This window comes from Pan troglodytes, chromosome 12 (genome assembly GCF_028858775.2).
Source record: "Pan troglodytes isolate AG18354 chromosome 12, NHGRI_mPanTro3-v2.0_pri, whole genome shotgun sequence".
In the NCBI taxonomy this organism is placed as follows: Eukaryota; Metazoa; Chordata; class Mammalia; order Primates; family Hominidae; genus Pan; species Pan troglodytes.
Window position 1 is genome coordinate 80,024,432 of NC_072410.2, and position 20,111 is coordinate 80,044,542.

The following is a 20,111-nucleotide window of genomic DNA, read 5'->3' on the forward strand; positions in this document are numbered from 1 at the left end:
GACTACAGTCACACGCCACCATGCCTGATTATAAAATAGATAATTATAAAAATGTATTATTTCTTATCTATCTACTTAATTTTTTTAGAGACAGGGTCTCACTCTGTTGTCCAGACTAGAGTGTGGTGGCATGATCACAACTCACTGCAGCATCAAAACCCCAGGTTCAAGCAATCCTCCCACCTCAGCCTCCCAAGTAACTGGGCCTACAGGCATTTGCCTCCATGTCTGGATAATTTTTAAATTTTTTTGTAGAGGTGAGGTCCATTTTGTGCAGACTGATCTCAAACTCGTGGCTTCAAGCAGTCTTCCTGCCTCAGCCTCCCAAGTTGCTGGGATTACAGGCATGAGCCACTGCACCTGGCCCTAAAACATATTTTAAATCAGATGGAAGGTGTTTCTCTTCTTACGGTTTTCAGCTGACACTATATTAAGTGAAAAGTGGCGATTTAGAATGACCAGCATTTTCAATAATATACAATATTCCTTTTTTAAAAAATCTACTATATATAGATAGAACTGATTTCCCCTTGGGGTCAAATGACTGGCCAGAGGTTTACCAGAAATATGAAAATTTCTGATATTTAACCCAGGGCTAAATATGTGTGTTGAAAAAGAGCTAATACAAATGTACAGTTGAGCTGCCTTAAAAAAGAATGAGAGCAAAGTTCATTGCTCAACTGAATCTAGAACGTTATTTGATTGAATACATCACTTGTCTTAATCATAATAATCACAAAAGGAAAACAAGTGTGCCAAGACTGCATATAGACATGTGAATCACATAAAATATGTTCTGCAAAACCAGGTACCTATAGATTAATTCCCGGGGGACAAATGATTGATGTCATTGTGACAATCTGTGACTGTAAGCAAACATTTTTAATGTTTTAAAAGACACATTATATGAAATTGCCCTTCCTTTTATCTAACGCTCAAACCTTCCCTCACTCTCCTCATCAGTGCTCCAGATTCCAGCCCTCCTGCCCTCTAGAGAACATTGTACACTCCCTCTCTCATCTGCTTGTACCTCCTTGGCTCATATGCAGCAGTGCTCACCATGCCACTAAGATCACCAATGATCTCCATGTTATTAAATTCCTTGGCTATTTCCCACCAGCATCCAACACTGTTAAATCTCTCTCCCCCTCCCTGAAACATACTCCTCTCAGCTTCTGTGATACCATACTCACCTAGCTATCCTTTTTTAGCTATCATATTCTATCTGATCTATAAATACTGGATTTATTCAAGGCTAAGTCAAGACCCTTTTCTTATTGCTATCCCTCAGAAATCTTATCTATGGCTTCAAATATAATTATTGTATGCTGATGAAGCTCAAATATGTATCTCTAGTCCAGACCTTCCCACACTGAGTTTAAGACCAATACATCCAGTATTTGGTGACAGCATATGGAACAACTCTTTTCTGATAAACTCAAAATGACCTAACCTGATTCTCTGCCACAGTTTCTGAGCTTAACAAATAGCATGACAACCCACTTCACTGTGCCAGAAACCTAGGATTCACACTTGACACCCCCGCCCGCCATAAAAGTCAGTCACCTCCAAATATCACGCCATTTCCAGAGCTACTACTCTAGGTCAAGCTAGTGTTATCTTTCCTCTCCAAGAACTTCATAACTAGTCCCTCTGCATCTACTCTTAGTCCTCTTTCTCAAACCATTTCCCAACATATAGCAGGTGATCTTAAAGTGCTAATCTGACCATGACTCTCCATTGTTTAAAATCAACTTCCACTGTTCATGAGAACTCCTGGGTAACATAGGGAGACACTGTCTCTATAAAAAATAAATTAGTCGGGTGTGGTGGTGCGCGCCTATAGTCCCAGCTACCTGGGGGGCTGAGGTGGGAGGATCACTTGAGCCCAGGAGGTTGAGGCTGCAGTGAGCCATGACTGCACCACTGCACTTAAACCACGGTGACAGAGCAAGACCTCATCTCACAAAACAAAAACAAAAATCAAGCAAAATTTTATTCACAAAACAAGCAGTAGGTCAGATTTGGCTTGCGACTATAGTTTGTTGATCCCTGACTTAGATTACATTGACTCCAAAGTCAATGTAAAGCCAAATGGAAACAATTATCTGGGTTACTTGGTCAAAACTAGTTAAATGTATTATTTCATGGTGGCAGCACTTTGAAGTATAAGAAAGCTGGTATGCTTGCTTTTGAAAATCTAAGACACATGAGTTGCAACAGTATTTTATTTGAGAAGTGGCTCTTTTATAAATCCATCATATAAAACATATAATTTAGAAGGAATTAGAAACCACTCTGCAGATGGGCTATTACAGTTCTTAATAAAAATTACAGACTCTGTAAAAATTACATGTTCTTAAAATTAAACCAGAGTTATCTGTCTTGTGGTAAAAGATCAATATGAAAGATCAGAACTCATTGTCTATGAGGCCTCCTATATGTATATAAAAACATGTATTATACAAAATATCAAAATTCCAGAAACAAAAGGCTAGTTATTAAACAACTGTAAATAGGTTGAAGAGGGAGAAAAGGCTTAGAGCAGTACACAGAACTCTGCAATAAATTTCATTTTAATCCTAAAAGAATCTAGGATAGAACAATATACACGTGGTGCTTAATAAACCAATTCTTTCTGAACAAATGAATAAGCAAACTCTGAAAATCTCAACAAAAGGATATAGTACCTTATATTTCTTTTAAATTTTTTGCAGAAACGAGGTTCCCCAAAGTGCTGGGATTATAGGCGTGAGCTACCATGCTCAGCCTCATTTAAAACAAAGCAAATGGGAAAAAAAAAAAATTGGCATTCATTTTGAGATGACAATGATTTCTGAATTCAAAGGATAATAATGATAGAACACTAGACAAACAAAATAATCAAAACCTCTCCATTATTTGTCACACATTTACCAAATATGGTTCTAATTGCCATTAGAACCAAGAAAACAATGTAAAATCCTCAACCAAATCAACAACAAACCTCCAAAGAGCAGTATGCATTACCCAAACAAAATCTATAGTTTGAAAAGCTGCTAGCTCTCTGAAACACATTTGCTTCAAATAATACAGCATTTCATAGGTTTTCTGACACTTTCCCTGCAGCTTTGATTTGATAAAAGTATAGTACATAGTACGTTTCTTCCTCTAGTCTTTAGGTTAGTCTATTTGAGGTTTCTCTCACTGGCTCCTTTTTATTGTAGTGGTATAATAGTAAGTCTCATGCTTTGTAGAAGAAGAAAGATACACAAAAGTTCAAATTTTGCTGAAACTGAACAAAATGACATATTCTGCAATGATAAAATTAAGACCATAACAAATATTTTAAAAGATTTCAATTACTTACTAAGTTGGGATATATACTTGTTTCAGTTTACTCTCAGCTTCTGCTGCTTTTAGACGTTTCTAATTCAAAAGATGAATAAAACATTTTACATGCAATGCCTAATTATTACTACTGTTCATTGTCTTAAAAATTCACAAGAAAATACGTATTAAAGTGTAATTCAAAAATTACGATTTTAAGATAAGCTTTTCTTTCATATGCATATTCTTAAACTGCAATAATGTCTAAGAAAAGTCACTAGATTCTGTGGTACACAACTTTAAATATTAATACCATTTTAGGCATAGTTTTAAAAATATAAAGCAATGAGCAACTCCATTTTCCATTCCTCTATGAGTGAATAAACAGGACCTTTAAAAAGTAACCATTTTTACTTTTCAAATTTAATTTCTACTTTATTACTTATTTGCCTTTCTAGAAGAAAACACACACACTCTCACTCTCTCTCTCTGCTTTTAGAAAAATATTCAGAGACTATTCGTTTCCAAAATCCAGGCAAGAGGAGTGACTGTGGCTATTCTAAGTAGAACTAAATAAGCATTTATTCTCAAATGTTGGGAGATATGCATTAAACTTTAAACCTCAGCTGAATTCACATAATATTCTACTGGAACCAATTAGGAGCCATATGTAGGGAAAGGAATGGGAAGGAGATTATATAATCAAATCCAGACACTGACCAACATGATAATGCAGGCAAATAGAGAAGTAAAATAACATATGGTTGATGTCCAAAAATAAGACAAACCAGAATATAAGGCTATCTTCTATTTTCCCAATGAGGAGAAAACAGAAATACTTAGGGGGACAACTTGAAACTTTTAGAACAGGGTTGAAGTTTTTGGAAAGAATATTATCTACTTTTCAACCATCCTTGATACCATCATCTCCATCTTTAGAGACTCTTTTTTAATAATATAGGTTTCCAGACTACATGGTCTTGATCTATACCTAAGTTGTTTATAATAAGCACTTTTTGAATTATATTAATATTGACACTGGAAATTTTTCAACAAGCCATAAGAATCTATTCACTATTTGTGACCTCAGCAATTCACCATGGTACTTTTTGTTTTCAATTTTTATTTATTTTTAGAGACAGGGTCTTGTTATGTTGCCCAGGCTGGACATGAACTCCTGGGCTGAGCAATCCTCCTGCTTCGGCCTCCCAAAATGCTGGGAATATAGGTGCACACCACCACACCCAGCTCATTATGATATTTTAAAAAGTGATTCATAAAATGTTTTTTTATAGCATCTAATACTTGCCACTGTATAACCTACATATATAGGAAAAATAATGTCTGTGTTAAATATATTTGCCTTTTTATCAGTTCTAATATGTGCCTATACAAATATAACACAAGTATTGACTGATGTCATTTCAGGAAAATGTGCCTTTCCCCAGAGGTAATATTATTCAAAAAATAAGTAATTGAGAGTTACCTGAATTTAGGATATTTGAGAAGGACTCAAAAATTAAATTTAAGAAAAAGCTTATGTACAGTACGAAAACACCATACTAGTAAGACTACTACATTTAAGGTCAAGGATTTCGGGGGTATAGCCACACAAATGTCATGTAAAGAGGTTTCAGAAGATCTTTAAAAACATATCAAATTATATGGCTGATGACATTGGTCTAAATTCTCAATTCTTCATAAAAATAACTTGTTCAAGAGGTTTGTGTTAGCATCACATCTTTGATCATTGCCATGAACTACAAAGAGATGAAGGATCAGTCAAATGCAAAGAAAATAATGCCTCTCTAGTGGTATCTCTCCAAAATATTTATCATAATTCATGCCAAGTCAAGGAAATATTAAGATTAAAATCTTAAATAATATCCTAAAGATATGAAATCATGTAGTTTAAAGTAGTCTGGAAAAAGTAAGGTAAGCAAATTTAAAATTAGTATATCGCTAAAAAAATATTAAAATATAAACAGAAAGTTCACTTAAATGCAACCATATTGGTAGCAATATGAAAAAAATTACCTGTTGCACATATCTGTCAGTAGTTTTCCACATGTAATAATATTCAATGATGCTAGTCAATGATTTCCAAGGAAGCTGAAAAAAAATCAACGTATCATCTATGTTAACATATAATAAAATGAGATGAAAATAAGCCACTATAGAAAGTGCTTTCCTTAAAAACCACTTTTTTTTTTTTTTTTTTTTTTTTGAGATAGACTGTCACTTTGTTGCCCAGGCTAAAGTGCAGTGGCATGATGTCAGCTCACAACAACCTCCGCTTCCTGGGTTCAGGCAATTCTTCTGCCTAGCCTCCCAAGCAGCTAGGATTAGAAGCACATGCCACCATGCCCAGCTAAATTTTTGTATTTTTAGTAGAGACAAGGTTTCACCGTGTTGGTTAGGCTGGTCTCGAACTCCTAACCTCAGGTGATCTGCCCACCTCGGCCTCCCAAAGTGCTGAGATTACAGGTGCGAGCCATCACACCTGGCCCTTAAAAACCACTTCTTTAAAATAATGAAGCAAATATCCACATGGAAGATTCATTCTAGAATATTTGAGAAATTTAAAATTAATCCTTAGCAAACGGTACCCCAAACAAGTCATATTCAGTATGGAATGTGAATACAACACATTCCATTTCTCATTCCGTTTATACATTTTACTAAAAATTATAAACATCATAACTGATAACATTTCTTTCTCTTTTTATTTAAGAGACAGGGTCACCCAGGCTGCAGTGCAGTGGCATGATCACAGCTCACTGCAGTCTCAACCTCCCAGGCTCTAGTGATCCTCCTGCCTCAGCCTCCTCAGCTGAGACTATAGGTGTGACACCATGCCCGGCTAATTCTTTTTTATTTTTTGTAGAGTTGGGGTCTCCCTATGTTGCCCAGGCTGGTCTTGAACAACTAGGTTCAAGCAATCCTTCCACCTCAGCCTCCCAAAGTCCTAGGATCACAGATGAGCCACCGTCACCAGTCCTGATAACATTTCATGACTTACTTGGGAAAGTTCTCAAGCTACAGGTGGGGCTGCAGCACTATTTTAGAAACGGCATTTAAACAGCTCTAGCCTGAGTTATTTCAGCTTCCAAAGATGGCAGCTATGACTGTGTGTCATTTGGTCTCTACAAATCCTTGAAAGAAGCATTGAGGAGGACAGGAGAGACAGTCTAGTCTTGAATCGCTGATGCCACCACTCTCCCATCCCCTGGCAGAGGCCTTGCAGTGCCAGAGTCTGTGCATATGGGGGAAGAACATCACAGTGACCAGGGGACTTTACATTGAACTTAGTGCTGCCCTGTGACAGCAGAGAATAAATCCATGCTGGGGTCAGCCAGTACCTGTATAGGGAGGGAGAATCTGTACCAGACCTAGCCAGAGGGTAATCACCTATCCTATCGGTTGGAACTTGAGTTTCTCAACAAGCCTCGTGACCATGGGCTGAAGTGCTCTGAGGACCTACGTAAACTTAGAAGACAGCCTAGGTACACAAGGACTTCAACTCCTAAACAACTCCTAGTGCTGGGCTGGACTCAGAGCCAGAGGACTTCGGGTGGCATGTGACCTAGGGAGACACCCAGGGTGGCTAAAGGAGTGATTGCACCACCCCTCTCCCAAACCTAGGCAGTACAGCTCAGGGGCAAAAATGTCTCCTTCCTTCTGCTTAAGGGATAGAAAGTGAAGAGTAAAGAGGACTTTGTCTTGCATCTTGGATACCTGCTCAGCCACAGCAGGATAGGGCACCAGGCAGAGTCGTGAGGCCCCCATTCCAGGCCCTAGCTCCTATACACATTTCTAGACACCATCTGGACAAAACAGAGCCTGCTGCCTTAAAGGAAGGACCCAGTCCCTGCAAGATTCATCAGCTGCTGATTAAAGAGCCCATGGGCTCCGAGTAACCAGCAGCAATGCCTGGGTAGTACACCATGGGCCTTGGGCTCTGAGATGTGCTGACTACAGGTGTGACCCAGCACATTCCCAAGCACATTCCCAGCTATAGGTGGCTATGGTGAAAGGCTTCTTCTGTTTAAAAAGATGGAAAAGTAAAGGGATGTTGTTGTTTTGCACCTTAGTTACTGCTCAGCCACAGTGGGGTAGAGGAATAAGCAGGCTTTTGGGGTCCCCAGGTTCAGGCCTCAGCTCCTGAGCAGAATTTCTGGACCTGCCTTGGGCCAGAGGGGAGCCCAGTGCCCTGAAGGGTGATCCCAGGCCGGACAGCATTCCCCACCAGCTGACTAAAATGAAGAGCCCATGGGCTTTAAGTGTACATTGGAGGTGGCCTGGCAGAACTACCCCCACCCCCAACAGTGGCTGGGTGTTGGTGTCCACAGGGAGGCCCCTCTGCCTGTGGAAAGGGGAAGGAAAAGCAGGAAGGATTTTATATTGTGGTTTGAGTCTCAGCTTAGTCACAGCAGAATAGAACATCAGGCAAATTTCTAAGGTTTTTGACTCCAATCCCTGGTTCTCAGACAGCATCTCTGGACTCATCGGGGCCTGGAGGAACTCACTACCCTGAAGGGAAGGACACAAACCTGTCTCACTTTGCCACCTGCTGATTGTGGAGCCCTAGGGCCTTGAGTGAGCATAGGTGGTAGCAAGTGAGCAGTTACGGCAGGCATGACCCAGCACAGCCCCAGTGGTGGTAGCCACAAGAGTGCTTGTGTCACCACACCCCGGTTCCAGGTAGCTCAAGGGACGGGGGGAGAGAAGGAGGGAGGGGGAGGGGAAGAGGGAGAAGGAGAGGGAGAGGGAGAGACACTGTTTCTTTGAGAGAAAGGGAAAAGAACAACAGTCTGTCTGGTAATCCAGAGAATTCCAGATCTAATCCGAGACTACCAAGGGAGTACTTTGAGTCTGCAAAAACCACAGTGATATTGGGCTTGAGGCCCAAGTCCTTTAGAAAGCCTTTTCAAGAAGGACGGACACAAACAAGCCCAGACTGTGAAGACTACAATAAATACCTAACTCTTCAATGCTCAGACACTAACGAACATCTACAAGCATCATCCAGGAAAACATGACCTCACCAAACAAAGTCAGTCAGTCAGGAGGGACCAATGCTGGATAAACAGAGACATGTGACCTTTCAGACAGAGAATTCAAAATAGCTGGCTGGGCACAGTGGCTCACGCCTGTAATCCCAGCGCTTTGGGAGGCTGTGGCAGGAGGATCACATAAGGCCAGGAGTTCGAGACTAGCCTGGCCAACGTGGCGAAACCCTGTATCTACTAAATATACTAAAAAATTAGCCAGGCATAGTGATGAATGTCTGTAATTGCAGCTACTTGGGAGGCTGAGGCACAAGAATTGCTTGAACCCGGGAGGTGGAGGTTGCAGTGAGCCGAGATCACGCCATTGCACTCCAGCCTGGGTGATGGAACAAGACTGTCTCAAAAGAAAAAAAAAAAAAAAAGAATTCAAGATAGCTGTTTTGAGGAAACTCAAAGAAATTCAAGATAACAGACAGAAGGAATTCAGAATTCTGTCAGACAAATTTAACAAAGAGACTGAAATAAAAAGAATCAAGCAGAAATTCTAGAGTTGAAAATGCAATTAACATGCTGAAAAAATGCATCAGAGTCACTTAATAGTGGAACTAATTAAGCAGAAGGAAGAATTATTGAGCCTGAAGACAGGCTATTTGAAAATACCCAGTCAGAGGAGAGAAAAAAGCAAAGAATAAAAACAATGAAGCCTGCCTACAGGATCTAGAAAATAGCCTTGAAAGAGCAAATCTAAGAGTTATTGGCCTTAAAGAAGAGGTAGAGAAAGAGGGGCAGGAAGATTATTCAAAGGGATAATATTAGGGAATTTCCCAAACCTGGAGAAAAATATTAACATCAATATTCAGTAAGGTTATAATCAAACTCCCAAGGTCAAAGATAAAGAAAGAACCTCAAAAGCAATAAGAGAGCAAAAACAAATAACTTATAATGGAGTTCCAGTACGTTTGGCAGCAGACTTCTCAGTGGAAACCTTACAGGCCAGGAGAGAGTGGCACGACATATTTAAAGTGCTGAAGGAAAAGACCTTTACCCAAGAATAGTATATCCAGTGAAAATGTCCTTCAAACGTGGTGGAGAAATTAAGACTTCCTGACAAACAAAAGCTGAAGGATTTCATCAACACTAGACCTGTCCAATAAGAAGTGCTAAAGGGAGTTCTTTAATCAGAAAAAAATAGATGTTGGTGAGCAAGAGGAAATCATCTGAAGGTACAAAACCTGCTGGTAATAGTAAGTACACAGAAGAACACATCGAGTATTATAACACTGTAATTGTGGTATGTAAACCACACTTGTCTTAAGCACAAAGCCTAAATGATGAACCAATAAAAAAAAATAACTACAACTTTCCAAAACATAGTACAATAAGACACAGAATCAACAAAAAGTTAAAAAGGGGAATGAAGTTAAAATGCAGTTTTCTAATTATTAAGTTTTAGGGGGGGGTGTGTGTGTGTGTGTGTGTGTGTGTGTGTGTGTGTGTGTACGATGCTCTAAGAGGTGATTATTACATATTGCATGCCTGTATCAAAGTATTTCATAGGCCGGGGTGTGGTGGCTCATGACTGTAATCCTAGCACTTTGGGAGGCCGAGGCAGGCAGATCACAAGGTCAGGAGGTCGAGCCCATCCTGGCCAACATGGTGAAACCCCGTCTCTATTAAAAATACAAAAATTAGCTGGAGCTGCTGGCGTGCGCCTGTAATCTCAGCACTTTGGGAGGCCGAGGCGGGCGGATTGCTTGAGGCCAGGAGTTCAAGACCAGCCTGGCCAACATAGTGAAACCCCATCTCTACTAAAAATAAAAAAAAATTACCTGGGCATGGTGGTGTGTGCCTGTAGTCCCAGCTACTTGGGAGGCTGAGGCAGGAGAATCACTTGAACCTGGGAGGTGGAGGTTGCAATGAGCAGAGATCGCGCCACTGCACTCTAGCTTGGGCAACAGAGTGAGACTTTGTCTCAATAAATAAATAAATAAATAAAATAAAAATACAAAAATTAGCTGGGGTTGGTGGCGTGTGCCTGTAGTCCCAGCTACTCGGGAGGCTGAAGCAGAAGAATCACTTGAACCTGGCAGGCGGAGGCTGCAGTAAGCCAAGATTGCGCCACTGCACTCCAGCCTGGTGACAGAGACTCTGTCTCCAAAAAAAAAACAAAACTAAAATTAAAAAATTTCATGTACCCCATAATTATATACACCTACTATGAACCTGCAAAAACTAAAAATAAAAATTAAAAAAAGAAAAAAATGTTTAAAAAGAAAATGGCTAGGAATTACTCAAAATTAATGGAAAACAAAAAAACAGCTCTAGGATGCTCAGAGAATTACAAATAGAATAATTACAAAGAAGAACACACTCAGTCACACTGTGGAAGTAAAAATGCTAAAAACCAAAAGTAGGCAGAAAATTTTGAAAACAAAGAAAAAGAAACATCACATCATAGGAACTTCTCATCAGAAACTAGGTACATCAGATAAAGAGACAGCTTTACAGTACTGAAAAAGAAAAGGATAAAAGTGAATTACATAAAAAATGAAATAAGTTTTGTTTTTTTTTTTGTTTTTTTTTTTTTTTTTTTTTTTGAGACGGAGTCTCGCTCTGTCGCCCAGGCTGGAGTGCAGTGGCGCGATCTCGGCTCACTGCAAGCTCCGCCTCCTGGGTTCACGCCATTCTCCTGCCTCAGCCTCCCGAGTAGCTGGGACTACAGGCGCCCGCTACCACGCCCGGCTAATTTTTTGTATTTTTAGTAGAGATGGGGTTTCACCGTGTTAGCCAGGATGGTCTCGATCTCCTGACCTCGTGATCCGCCCGCCTCGGCCTCCCAAAGAATATGTTTTAAGTAATAGCAGAGTTTTTTGAGCAAAGCTGAATTCATCGTTGTACTGCCATTAAGTGCTTATATTGGAAGAAAGGTTTCAAATAAATGATGCACGCTTCAACCTTTTTGTTTGTTTGGTTAACTGAGATAGTGTAATGCTATGCTGCCCAGGCTGGAGTGCAGTAGCTATTCATTCACAGGCATGGTCATAGCATGCTGCAGCCTCAAAATCCCGGGCTCAAGTGATCCTCTCGCTTCAGTTTCCCAAGCTCCCAAGTAGCTGGGACTACAGGGTATGTTACCACATCTGTAGCCCTAAGCTTCAATCATAAGAAGATACTAGGAAAAAAAAAAAGCAATTAAGTCCAAAGCAATGTAAAGGAAAGAAGTAATAAAGACACAAGCAGAAATCAATGAAACAGAAAATAGAGCAAAGTCAATCAAACCAAAAGCTGGATATTTTTTTTTTTTGCAAAGTTCAATAAACTCCTAGCCAGACTGATCAAGAAAAAAGAAAAAAAAAAAAAGACACAAATTATCGGTATCAGGAACGAGAGAGTAGATGTAAATACAGATCCATGCTACAGACCATAAAAGGATAACATGAGAATATTCTAAACTTTTATTATAAACATATTTATAATAGTAAACTAAACAACTTAAGATAAAAGGGACAAATCCTTTGGAAGACAAACTACCAAACTCACTCAAGAAGAAAGAGGTAACAATAAAACACCTGTATCTATTAAACAAAATGACTTCACAGTTTTAAAACCTTCCAAAAAGAGATGACTTCACTAGTGAACTCAACCAAACATGTAAGGAATAAGTCTACACAAACAGTTCCAGAAAACAGAAAAGAGAATACTTCCCAACTCATTCTAAGTAGCCATCATTAGCCTGAAATAAAACCAAAAATATTACAAGGAAATCAAAAGATCTGTATTAATCATTAACATAGATTCAAAACAACATGTTCCACACAATAAATGTATATTAAGTCTTAGTTTGTCAATTTAAAAAGATAAATTTCAAAAACACAGATGCAAACATCCTTAACAAAATACTGGGAAATCAAATTCAGCACTGTATTAAAACAAACCTCATGACCAAGTGGAATTGATAGCCAGGTACACTGGTTGTTTTCAACAATCATAAATTAATCAATGTTATTCACCATATCAAAAGACAAAGAGATAAACATTCCACAATCACAATTGATGCATAAAACACATCTTACAAAATTCAACATCATTCATGATTTTTTAAAAAACTCTCAAAAAATAAGAATAGAGAGGAACTTGCTCGTCATTAAAAGATACATACAAAAACAAAACAAATTACAGTTGATCTCACATGTAATAGTAAAAAAAAATGAATGAATTTCCCCTAAGAACAGGAACAAGAAAAGGATGTTGCTCTTGTCACTTCTTTTGAACACTGTATTGGAAATACTAGCCAGTGCAATAAGGCAAAAATAAATAAATAAATAAAAATAAAAGGCATTCAGATGGGAAATAAAAACAAAAACTGCCCTTTATGTGCAGACAGCATGACTGTCTATGTAGAAAGTCCCAAAGAATCTACCAAAAAAACCGACTATAACTACTGCAAGAGATTCACAAGGCTGCAGAGTACAAGGTGGATATATAAAAGCTGCAGATTAGGAGAGAATGTTACAAAAAAAAAAAACAAAAAAAAAAACAAACACTTGAATGCAAAATACATAACAAACTCTCAAAATCAACAAACAAAAAAAGCCCACTTTTAAAATAGGCAGAAGATTTTGAAAAACATTTCACATCAAGGACATATGATGGGCAATGAAACACATGAAAAGAGGCTTATCATTAGTCTTCAGGGAAAATGCAAATTAAAACCGAAATGAAATGCTACTACAAACCTATTATAATGGCTTTTTTAAAAATGACAATAATGTGTCAGGTGCAGTGGCTCACGCCTATAATCCCAGCAACTTGGGAGGTCAAGGCAAGAGGATCATTTGAGCCCAGGAGTTGGAGACCAGCCTGGGCAGCATGGTGAGACCGCATCTATACAAAAAATAATAATTAAAAGAAAGTTAGCCAGACATGGTAGCACAACATGCCTGTAGTCCCAGTTATGTGCAAGGCTGAAGCCAGGAGGATCACCTGGGCCCAGGAGTTTGAGGCTGCAGTGAGCTATGATCATGCCACACCTGTTTTAGTGGTCCTGTTTTTCTAACTGAATCCTGACTGATAAGCGAACTGTTTTCCCAAGTGGCTTTATCAATTTGCATTCAAACTAGCAAAATATGACAGCATGAGCTGGAGCCTACAAGGATGGGAAAAACCCTTGTCAGTAGTGACTGCCTTTGACCCTGATGGTAGGAATGTTCTGCAGAAACTAAGGCTTTCTTCATGGTGCTAAACACACAAACACACACCTTGCCCTGGAGTCAGAGATGAAGAAGGGGGATCCTAGGGAAAATAGAGCAACTGCAGTCCCAACATTGCCTCATGCCAACAAACTGGACCAGCAGATAAATGAGAACACATATAGCTACAAAAATGGCTGGTGCTTCATTTCTGCTCTCCAAATCCTGCACTAGAATTTCTCATGGCCCACCCTAAAGGGCAACATACCGGGAAGGGAATTCTGGAAAATGTGGTTCAGTCTGGCTACACTGATATGTTATAAAGCTAACAAAGGTAGTTTCTTATAAAGTTAAACATATAGTTATCATGTAAGACCCAGCAACCCCACAGCTCGTATTTCCCAAGAGAAACAAAAACTTAAGTTCACTAAAACTAGCATGCAAAATGTTTATAGCAACTTTATCCGTAATCATCAAAAATCAGAAACAATTCAAATTCCCTTCAACAGGTGAATGAATAAACTGACTGTGGTACATTCACACAATGGAACAGTACTACTAGGCAGTGAAAATGAACGACAGATATATGCAGCAACATTGATGAATACCAGATGCATTATGTTAAGTAAAAGAAACCAAAATTAAAAAGTTACATACTACTAAACGATTGTACTTACACAGTGTTCAGAAAAAGGCAAAACTATAGGGATGGAGCATAAACCAGTGGTTGCCAGGATTAGGGCTAGGGTATTGTTGACTATAAAAGGGGAGACTTGACGGGAGAGGTGATGGAACTGTATTGTGTCTTGATTGTGGTGATGAGTTTTGTTTGTTTGTGGAGACAGAGTCTCATTCTAACACCCAGGCTAGAGTGCAGTGGCGCGATCTCAGCTCACTGCAACCTCTGCCTCCTGGGTTCAAGCAATTCTCATGCCTCAGCCTCCTGAGTAGCTGGGATAATAGGCATGTGCCACCAGGCCCAGCTAATTTTTGTATTTTTTTTTTTTTTTTTTTTTTTGTAGAGATGGGGTTTCACCATATTGGCCAGCCTGGTCTCAAACTCCTGGCCTCAAGTGATCTGCCCACCTCAGCCTCCCTAAGTGCTTGGATTACAAGTGTGAACCACAATGCCCAGCCCCCTTTTTTTTTTTTTTTTGAGATGAAGTCTTGCTCCATCACCCAGGCTGGAGTGCAGTGGCATGATCTCAGCTCACTGCAACCTTCACTTCCTGGGTTCCAGCGATTCTCCTGCCTCAGTCTATCGAGTAACTGGCATTACAGGCCTGCACTACCATGCCCAGCTAATTGTTTTGTATTTTTAGTAGAGACAGGGTTTCACCATGTTGGCCAGGCTGGTATCGAACTCATGACCTCAAGTGATCCGCCCACCTCGGCCTCCCAAAGTGTTGGGATTACAGGCATGAGCCACCATGCCCAGACTGTTCTTTTTTTTTTTTTTTTAAGAGGCAGAGTCTACTATGTTGCCCAGGCTGGTCTTAAACTCCTGGGCTCAAGTGATCCTCCTGCCTCGGACTCCCAAAGTGCTGAGATTTCAGGTGTGACCCACCACACCCAGCCTGTGGTGATGATTATGGGAGTATGCATTTACAAAAACTCACAGAACTTTAACTGTAAAAAACTGTAAAGGAGTGAATTTTACTGTGTATAAATTTTGAAATAAGTTAAATTAAGCTTTGGAATAAAGCTATCACTAACCACTGAATATAAAAATATCTATACCTAAATATGTGCCTTCTACACAATTTGTTCTTAAATGTACAAACACACAATAATATATTCATTCACTTGGGAAAACTAAGACACTGGAAGCAGAAAATAATCAATGATCACTTTTGGGTAGTGGGATGAAACCACTTTAAAAAACTCACCATTATGACACAGTTGCTCAGTGCTCAGGTAAAGGTCTAGTATTTAAGCACAGGAGGCCCAGGAGACTTTTTGTTGCATACACTACCTGACAGTTTCTAAAAGGACACTTCTTAAAACTTCATGTCATAAGAAATACATTGCCCCAACATCATGTACCTGTGATGGCATTATAGGAAATAACATTATTTGCATTTTATTTTCTACTAGGTTTATACATTACTTTTATAAGTATGGAGGGAAAGAGGGGATGATAATTTAAAAACAACAACTACCACAAAAAACACAAAACCCTTTGAGCAGTTAACACTCTGACATTCTATCCTGTTTATTTTAAGGGTTTGACACAAGTAGCCAATTCCAGTCTCCAAAATACAACAAATGTAATACGGACTGGCCCTTCAAGACTGGCCCTTCAACAACCACGACCGAAGGGGCAGTCTGCAGGGTTAAAATCCACATTTCCCAGACTCCCTTGCATCTAAGATTCTGGGTATAATTTAGGTCGCATCATAGATGCACTGGCAAGAGAGATGGATTTCATACTAAAGGCACCCAGCTGGTGGGGTTCAAGGGAGAGACAGCACATTGGAGCCACAGGTAGAGTGTTAGCTTCCTACTTCAGCAGTTAGGTTTCTAATCACAGCAGGAACGGCAGTATCCTTAGCTGGCCCATTCTGAAGTGTGACTTTCAAAGTCACAATCTTGGAGGCCCAATCTGATGTCTATTTCTTCATCTTCCCTAGTACTTAATGTTTCAATAAGCTCTCTATTGAAACAAGCTAGGGTAAAACAAAACAAAAACTAATATATACCATGCTACAAATCTGTAATTTTGTTAGACCATAAAGGCAACAAAAAAATCATCTAACAGTATTATTACCGTTATACTCATTTTCATAGTTAATTTTATCTGATACCGATGCCAGCCTCTATGTCCAAGTATATTGCACTAACCTACAGTCCACAGAGTTATCTTCTAGTCCTGTGTTAAGTGCCTATGAGTGCTGTAAGTTTCACACCTCAGTGTTTACCTTGCTATCTGCTCTTTTCTCTCTTTACCTATTAGAGACCCAGCTAAAATGCCAGTTAACTCCATGAAGCCTCTTCCACTTTGGCACAATGAATCCTTTTTAATATTCCTATACACTTGTTCATGTACTGACAGAAGTAATTAATTATATTTTACTTGGGTGTATATTTCAATCTCTTGATTTTAACTATGAACTAATTCCTTGAAGTAAGGACCACATTCAATTTTTATTGCATGCCTAGTGCCTTTTTGCAAGCCTGGCATGTTACAGGTACTCAGTAAATACCACCAGAGCACAGAATGAGGTATTACATTTGGTGCAGGGAAAAGTATTTTCACTTTAGTGTTTCTCAACTCCTACTCCTTTATCAGATCTGCAGGTTTTATTTATCTTTTTTGAATTTTCATTGAGCCTCACAGTGTAGATTTGATTTGTTAGGTTTCATTCTTTGCAATTTCTATGTAGTTGTAGCTCTATTATTTTAATAACTGTTATATTAATAACATTGCTCTATTGTTATTCTGACCATCTGAAGCTAAATACCAATGCACTTTAAATTTTCAGCTGCGCATCCTACAAATTTAAATCATGGCATGTAACAATTTAAGTATGAGTGAAGTTTTGCCAGAAGAACAAATTATCAGTGACACTAACAGTTTTAATTACTATGTCTGGGATTTAATTTATCAGCCCATATTGGTAAGTAATAACTTTGTATCAAACAATTCAGTAAAGATGCAGCAACATAAAAGGCAGGCTATCGGCTCACATCAAATATGTAATGGTCTATAAAGATTCTATTTTCATAATTTAAAATAAAGGATGACTTCATAGAAAGCTATTTATGAAAATCTCAAATGGAAATTTCACCATTTCAAAGGAACTATAAGTTTAACTAAAGACAGTAAGTCCATAAACACAAAGACAAAACAAAGTACATACTATAGTTAGACAAGATGACCTGGTATTTACCCCACTGCATGGGGTAAGTAAGTGAGGTGATGAATGTGTTAATTGTGGTAATCATTTCACAATGTATATGTATATCAAATCATCATACTGTATACCTTGAAAATATGTATTTTCTACTTGTCAATTATACCTCAGTAAAGCTGAGGAAAAAAATTTTTTAATAATAAAAAATATACATAGGATACTCAGGGGTCCCCAACCCCCAGGTCATGGACTGGTTAGGAACTGGGCTGCACAGCAGGAGTTGAGTGGACAAGCGAGCGAAGCTTCGTCTGTATTTACAGCCACTCCCCATTACTCCCATTGCCCTCTGAGCTCTGCCCCGTCAGATCAGCAGCAGCATTAGATTCTCACAGGAGCATGAACCCTATTGTGAACTGTGCATGCGAGGGATCTAGGTAGCGTACTTCTTATGAGAATCTAATGCCTAATGATCTGTCACTATCTCCCATTACCCCCAGATGGGACTGTCTAGTTGCAGAAAAACAAGCTCAGAGGTCTCAATGATTCTCCATTATGGTGAGTCGTATAATCATTATATATGACAATGTAATCATAATAGAAATGAAGTGCACAATAAATGTAATGCACCTGAATCGTCCTGAAACCTCCTTCCACCCCCAGTCCATGGAAAAACTGTCTTCCACAAAACTGGTCCTTGGTGCCAAAAAGGTTGGAGACCACTCCTCTACATCATTAAGAAGAATCAAAGATCAAAAGCCCATAAAACAAATTCTCCTACTGTGCTTAGCAGAGGTCATTTCATTAAGGGTCCAGATCAAATTCAGGCTCAACAATTAGTAAGACAACTAGAAAAATACAGAAAGCTTAAAGCAGAGCAACTAGTCTAATAGCAGAGATCAGACTGTTTAGTGCAAATGGTGAGAAAAGCTGACCAGATTTTAACTTGGAACTCAGAGAGAGGTAAATAGGATAAATTAATATTGCCAAGGTTTACACCAAGAACACAAGACTTCCTGATAGTGTAGGGGTTTTTCTGTTTTGTTTTGTTTTTGACACCAAGTCTTGCTCTCTTGCTCAGGCTGCAGTGCAGTGGTGCCATCTCGGCTCACTGAAACCTCCACCTCCGGGTTCAAGAGATTCTCCTTTCTCAGCCTCTTGAGTAGCTCGGGCTACAGGTGCGTGCCACCACGCCCAGCGAATTTTTTATATTTTCAGTAGAGATGGGGTTTCACCATATTGGCCAGGCTGGTCTCGAACTCCTGACCTTGTGATTCACCCACCTCGGCCTCCCAAAGTCCTGGGATTACAGACGTGAGCCACCGTACCCCGCCTGATAGTGTGGGTCTTACTACAACTACTCCTCCAAACAATTATCAGTTTCTCCCTTTACAAGACTAGCCTTCATTTTACTTTGAGCAGATAAAAATTATTAACTCACAAACTTGCTACATGAATACTGTAAGGTTTACCAGATTTCTAAAACAGAATATTCCCATCTCAACATTTTATTTTACTCATAATTTTCTACTTACAAAATCTTGCCGTATGTCATTGAAGTCTTTGCCATATTTTTCCAGTGCCTCTTCAAATAAGCTAGCTTCAGAGGCTGACCATTCCTCCATTTCATCTCTGCATAAAACAGGTCCTCCGAGTGGTACTAAGACACTAATGGCACTGCTCAAATCATAGCTGTGTCTATACAATGTATCCATAGCGTGAAACTAAAGAAAAGAAACAAAATGAACAGAAAATATCAACCAGAAATGCAAACATGCTACATTATGTAAGAATATAAACACTAAAATATATGATGTACTTAATTAACAATATACTTATTTATTTTTTAACAAAATTTTAAACAGATTACTAAATAATTATTTAAGATATCATTTATTGCTTTAGAAAATGCTGACTTGTACCCTTATTTGGGGGGAGGGGAGCACAGGGTATCCCTCTATTCCCAGGCTAGAGTGCAGCAGCAGCCTCAACCTTCTGGGCTCAAGCAATCCTCCTGCCTCAGCCTCCTGAGTAACTAGGACCACAGGTATATGCCACTATGACTGACTAGTTTTTTTATTTTATGTAGAGATGGGGGTCTCGCTATGTTGCCCAGGCTGGTCTCGAACTCCTGGGCTCAACTGATCCTCCCACTACAGCCTCCCAAAGCACTAGGATTAGGTCTCCTTTATTTTTATTTTTTTTTTATTTATTTACCTTTTTGGTTTTTTTTTTTTTTTTTTTTTTTTTTTTTGAGATAGGCTCTTGCTCTGTCACCCATGCTGGAGTGCTGTGGCATGGTCATAGCTCACTGTAACCCTGAAAGTCTAGCCGGGCCACACATGGTGGCTCATGCCTGTAATCCCAGCGCTTTGAGAAGCCAAGGTGGGAGGATCACTTGAGCCCAGGAGTTTTAAGACCAGTGTGGGCAACATAGTGAGACCTGTCTCTGCAAAAATAAAAAATTAGCTGGGCCTGGTTGTGCATGCCTACAGTCCCAACTACTTGGGAGGCTGGGGTGGGAGGAATGCTTGAGCCCAGGAGGTTGAGGCTGCAGTCAGCTGTTACTGTGCCAGTGCACTCCAGCCTGGATAACAGAGTGACAGCCTATCTCAAAAAATAAAAATTAAAATAATAAAAATATCAAAGTCACTTCAGCTCTCGTGCAAGATATACAGCACAGCCATTCTTGACCAGGGAAAAATATACAGATTATGTATCAGAGAGTGAGAAAAAAATCTTCTCAG

General features: G+C 39.3%; 1 protein-coding gene across 15 annotated transcripts in view; it reads right to left on the minus strand.

Annotated features, from left to right (window-relative positions):
• Positions 1-20,111, minus strand: part of MTA3 (metastasis associated 1 family member 3) — a 281,381-nt gene that overhangs the window by 82,694 nt on the left and 178,576 nt on the right. For all 15 annotated transcript variants that reach the window (XR_010149568.1, XM_054678377.2, XM_063789935.1 and 12 more), the window contains 3 exons: positions 18,900-19,088; positions 5,347-5,421; positions 3,350-3,408 (listed from right to left, as the gene is read on the minus strand). Coding sequence is in view for 14 of the 15 variants with exons in the window: in XM_054678377.2 (XP_054534352.1) it covers positions 3,350-3,408; positions 5,347-5,421; positions 18,900-19,088 (323 nt within the window). In the remaining variant the exon portion in view is untranslated. The remainder of the gene's footprint in view (positions 1-3,349; positions 3,409-5,346; positions 5,422-18,899; positions 19,089-20,111) is intronic.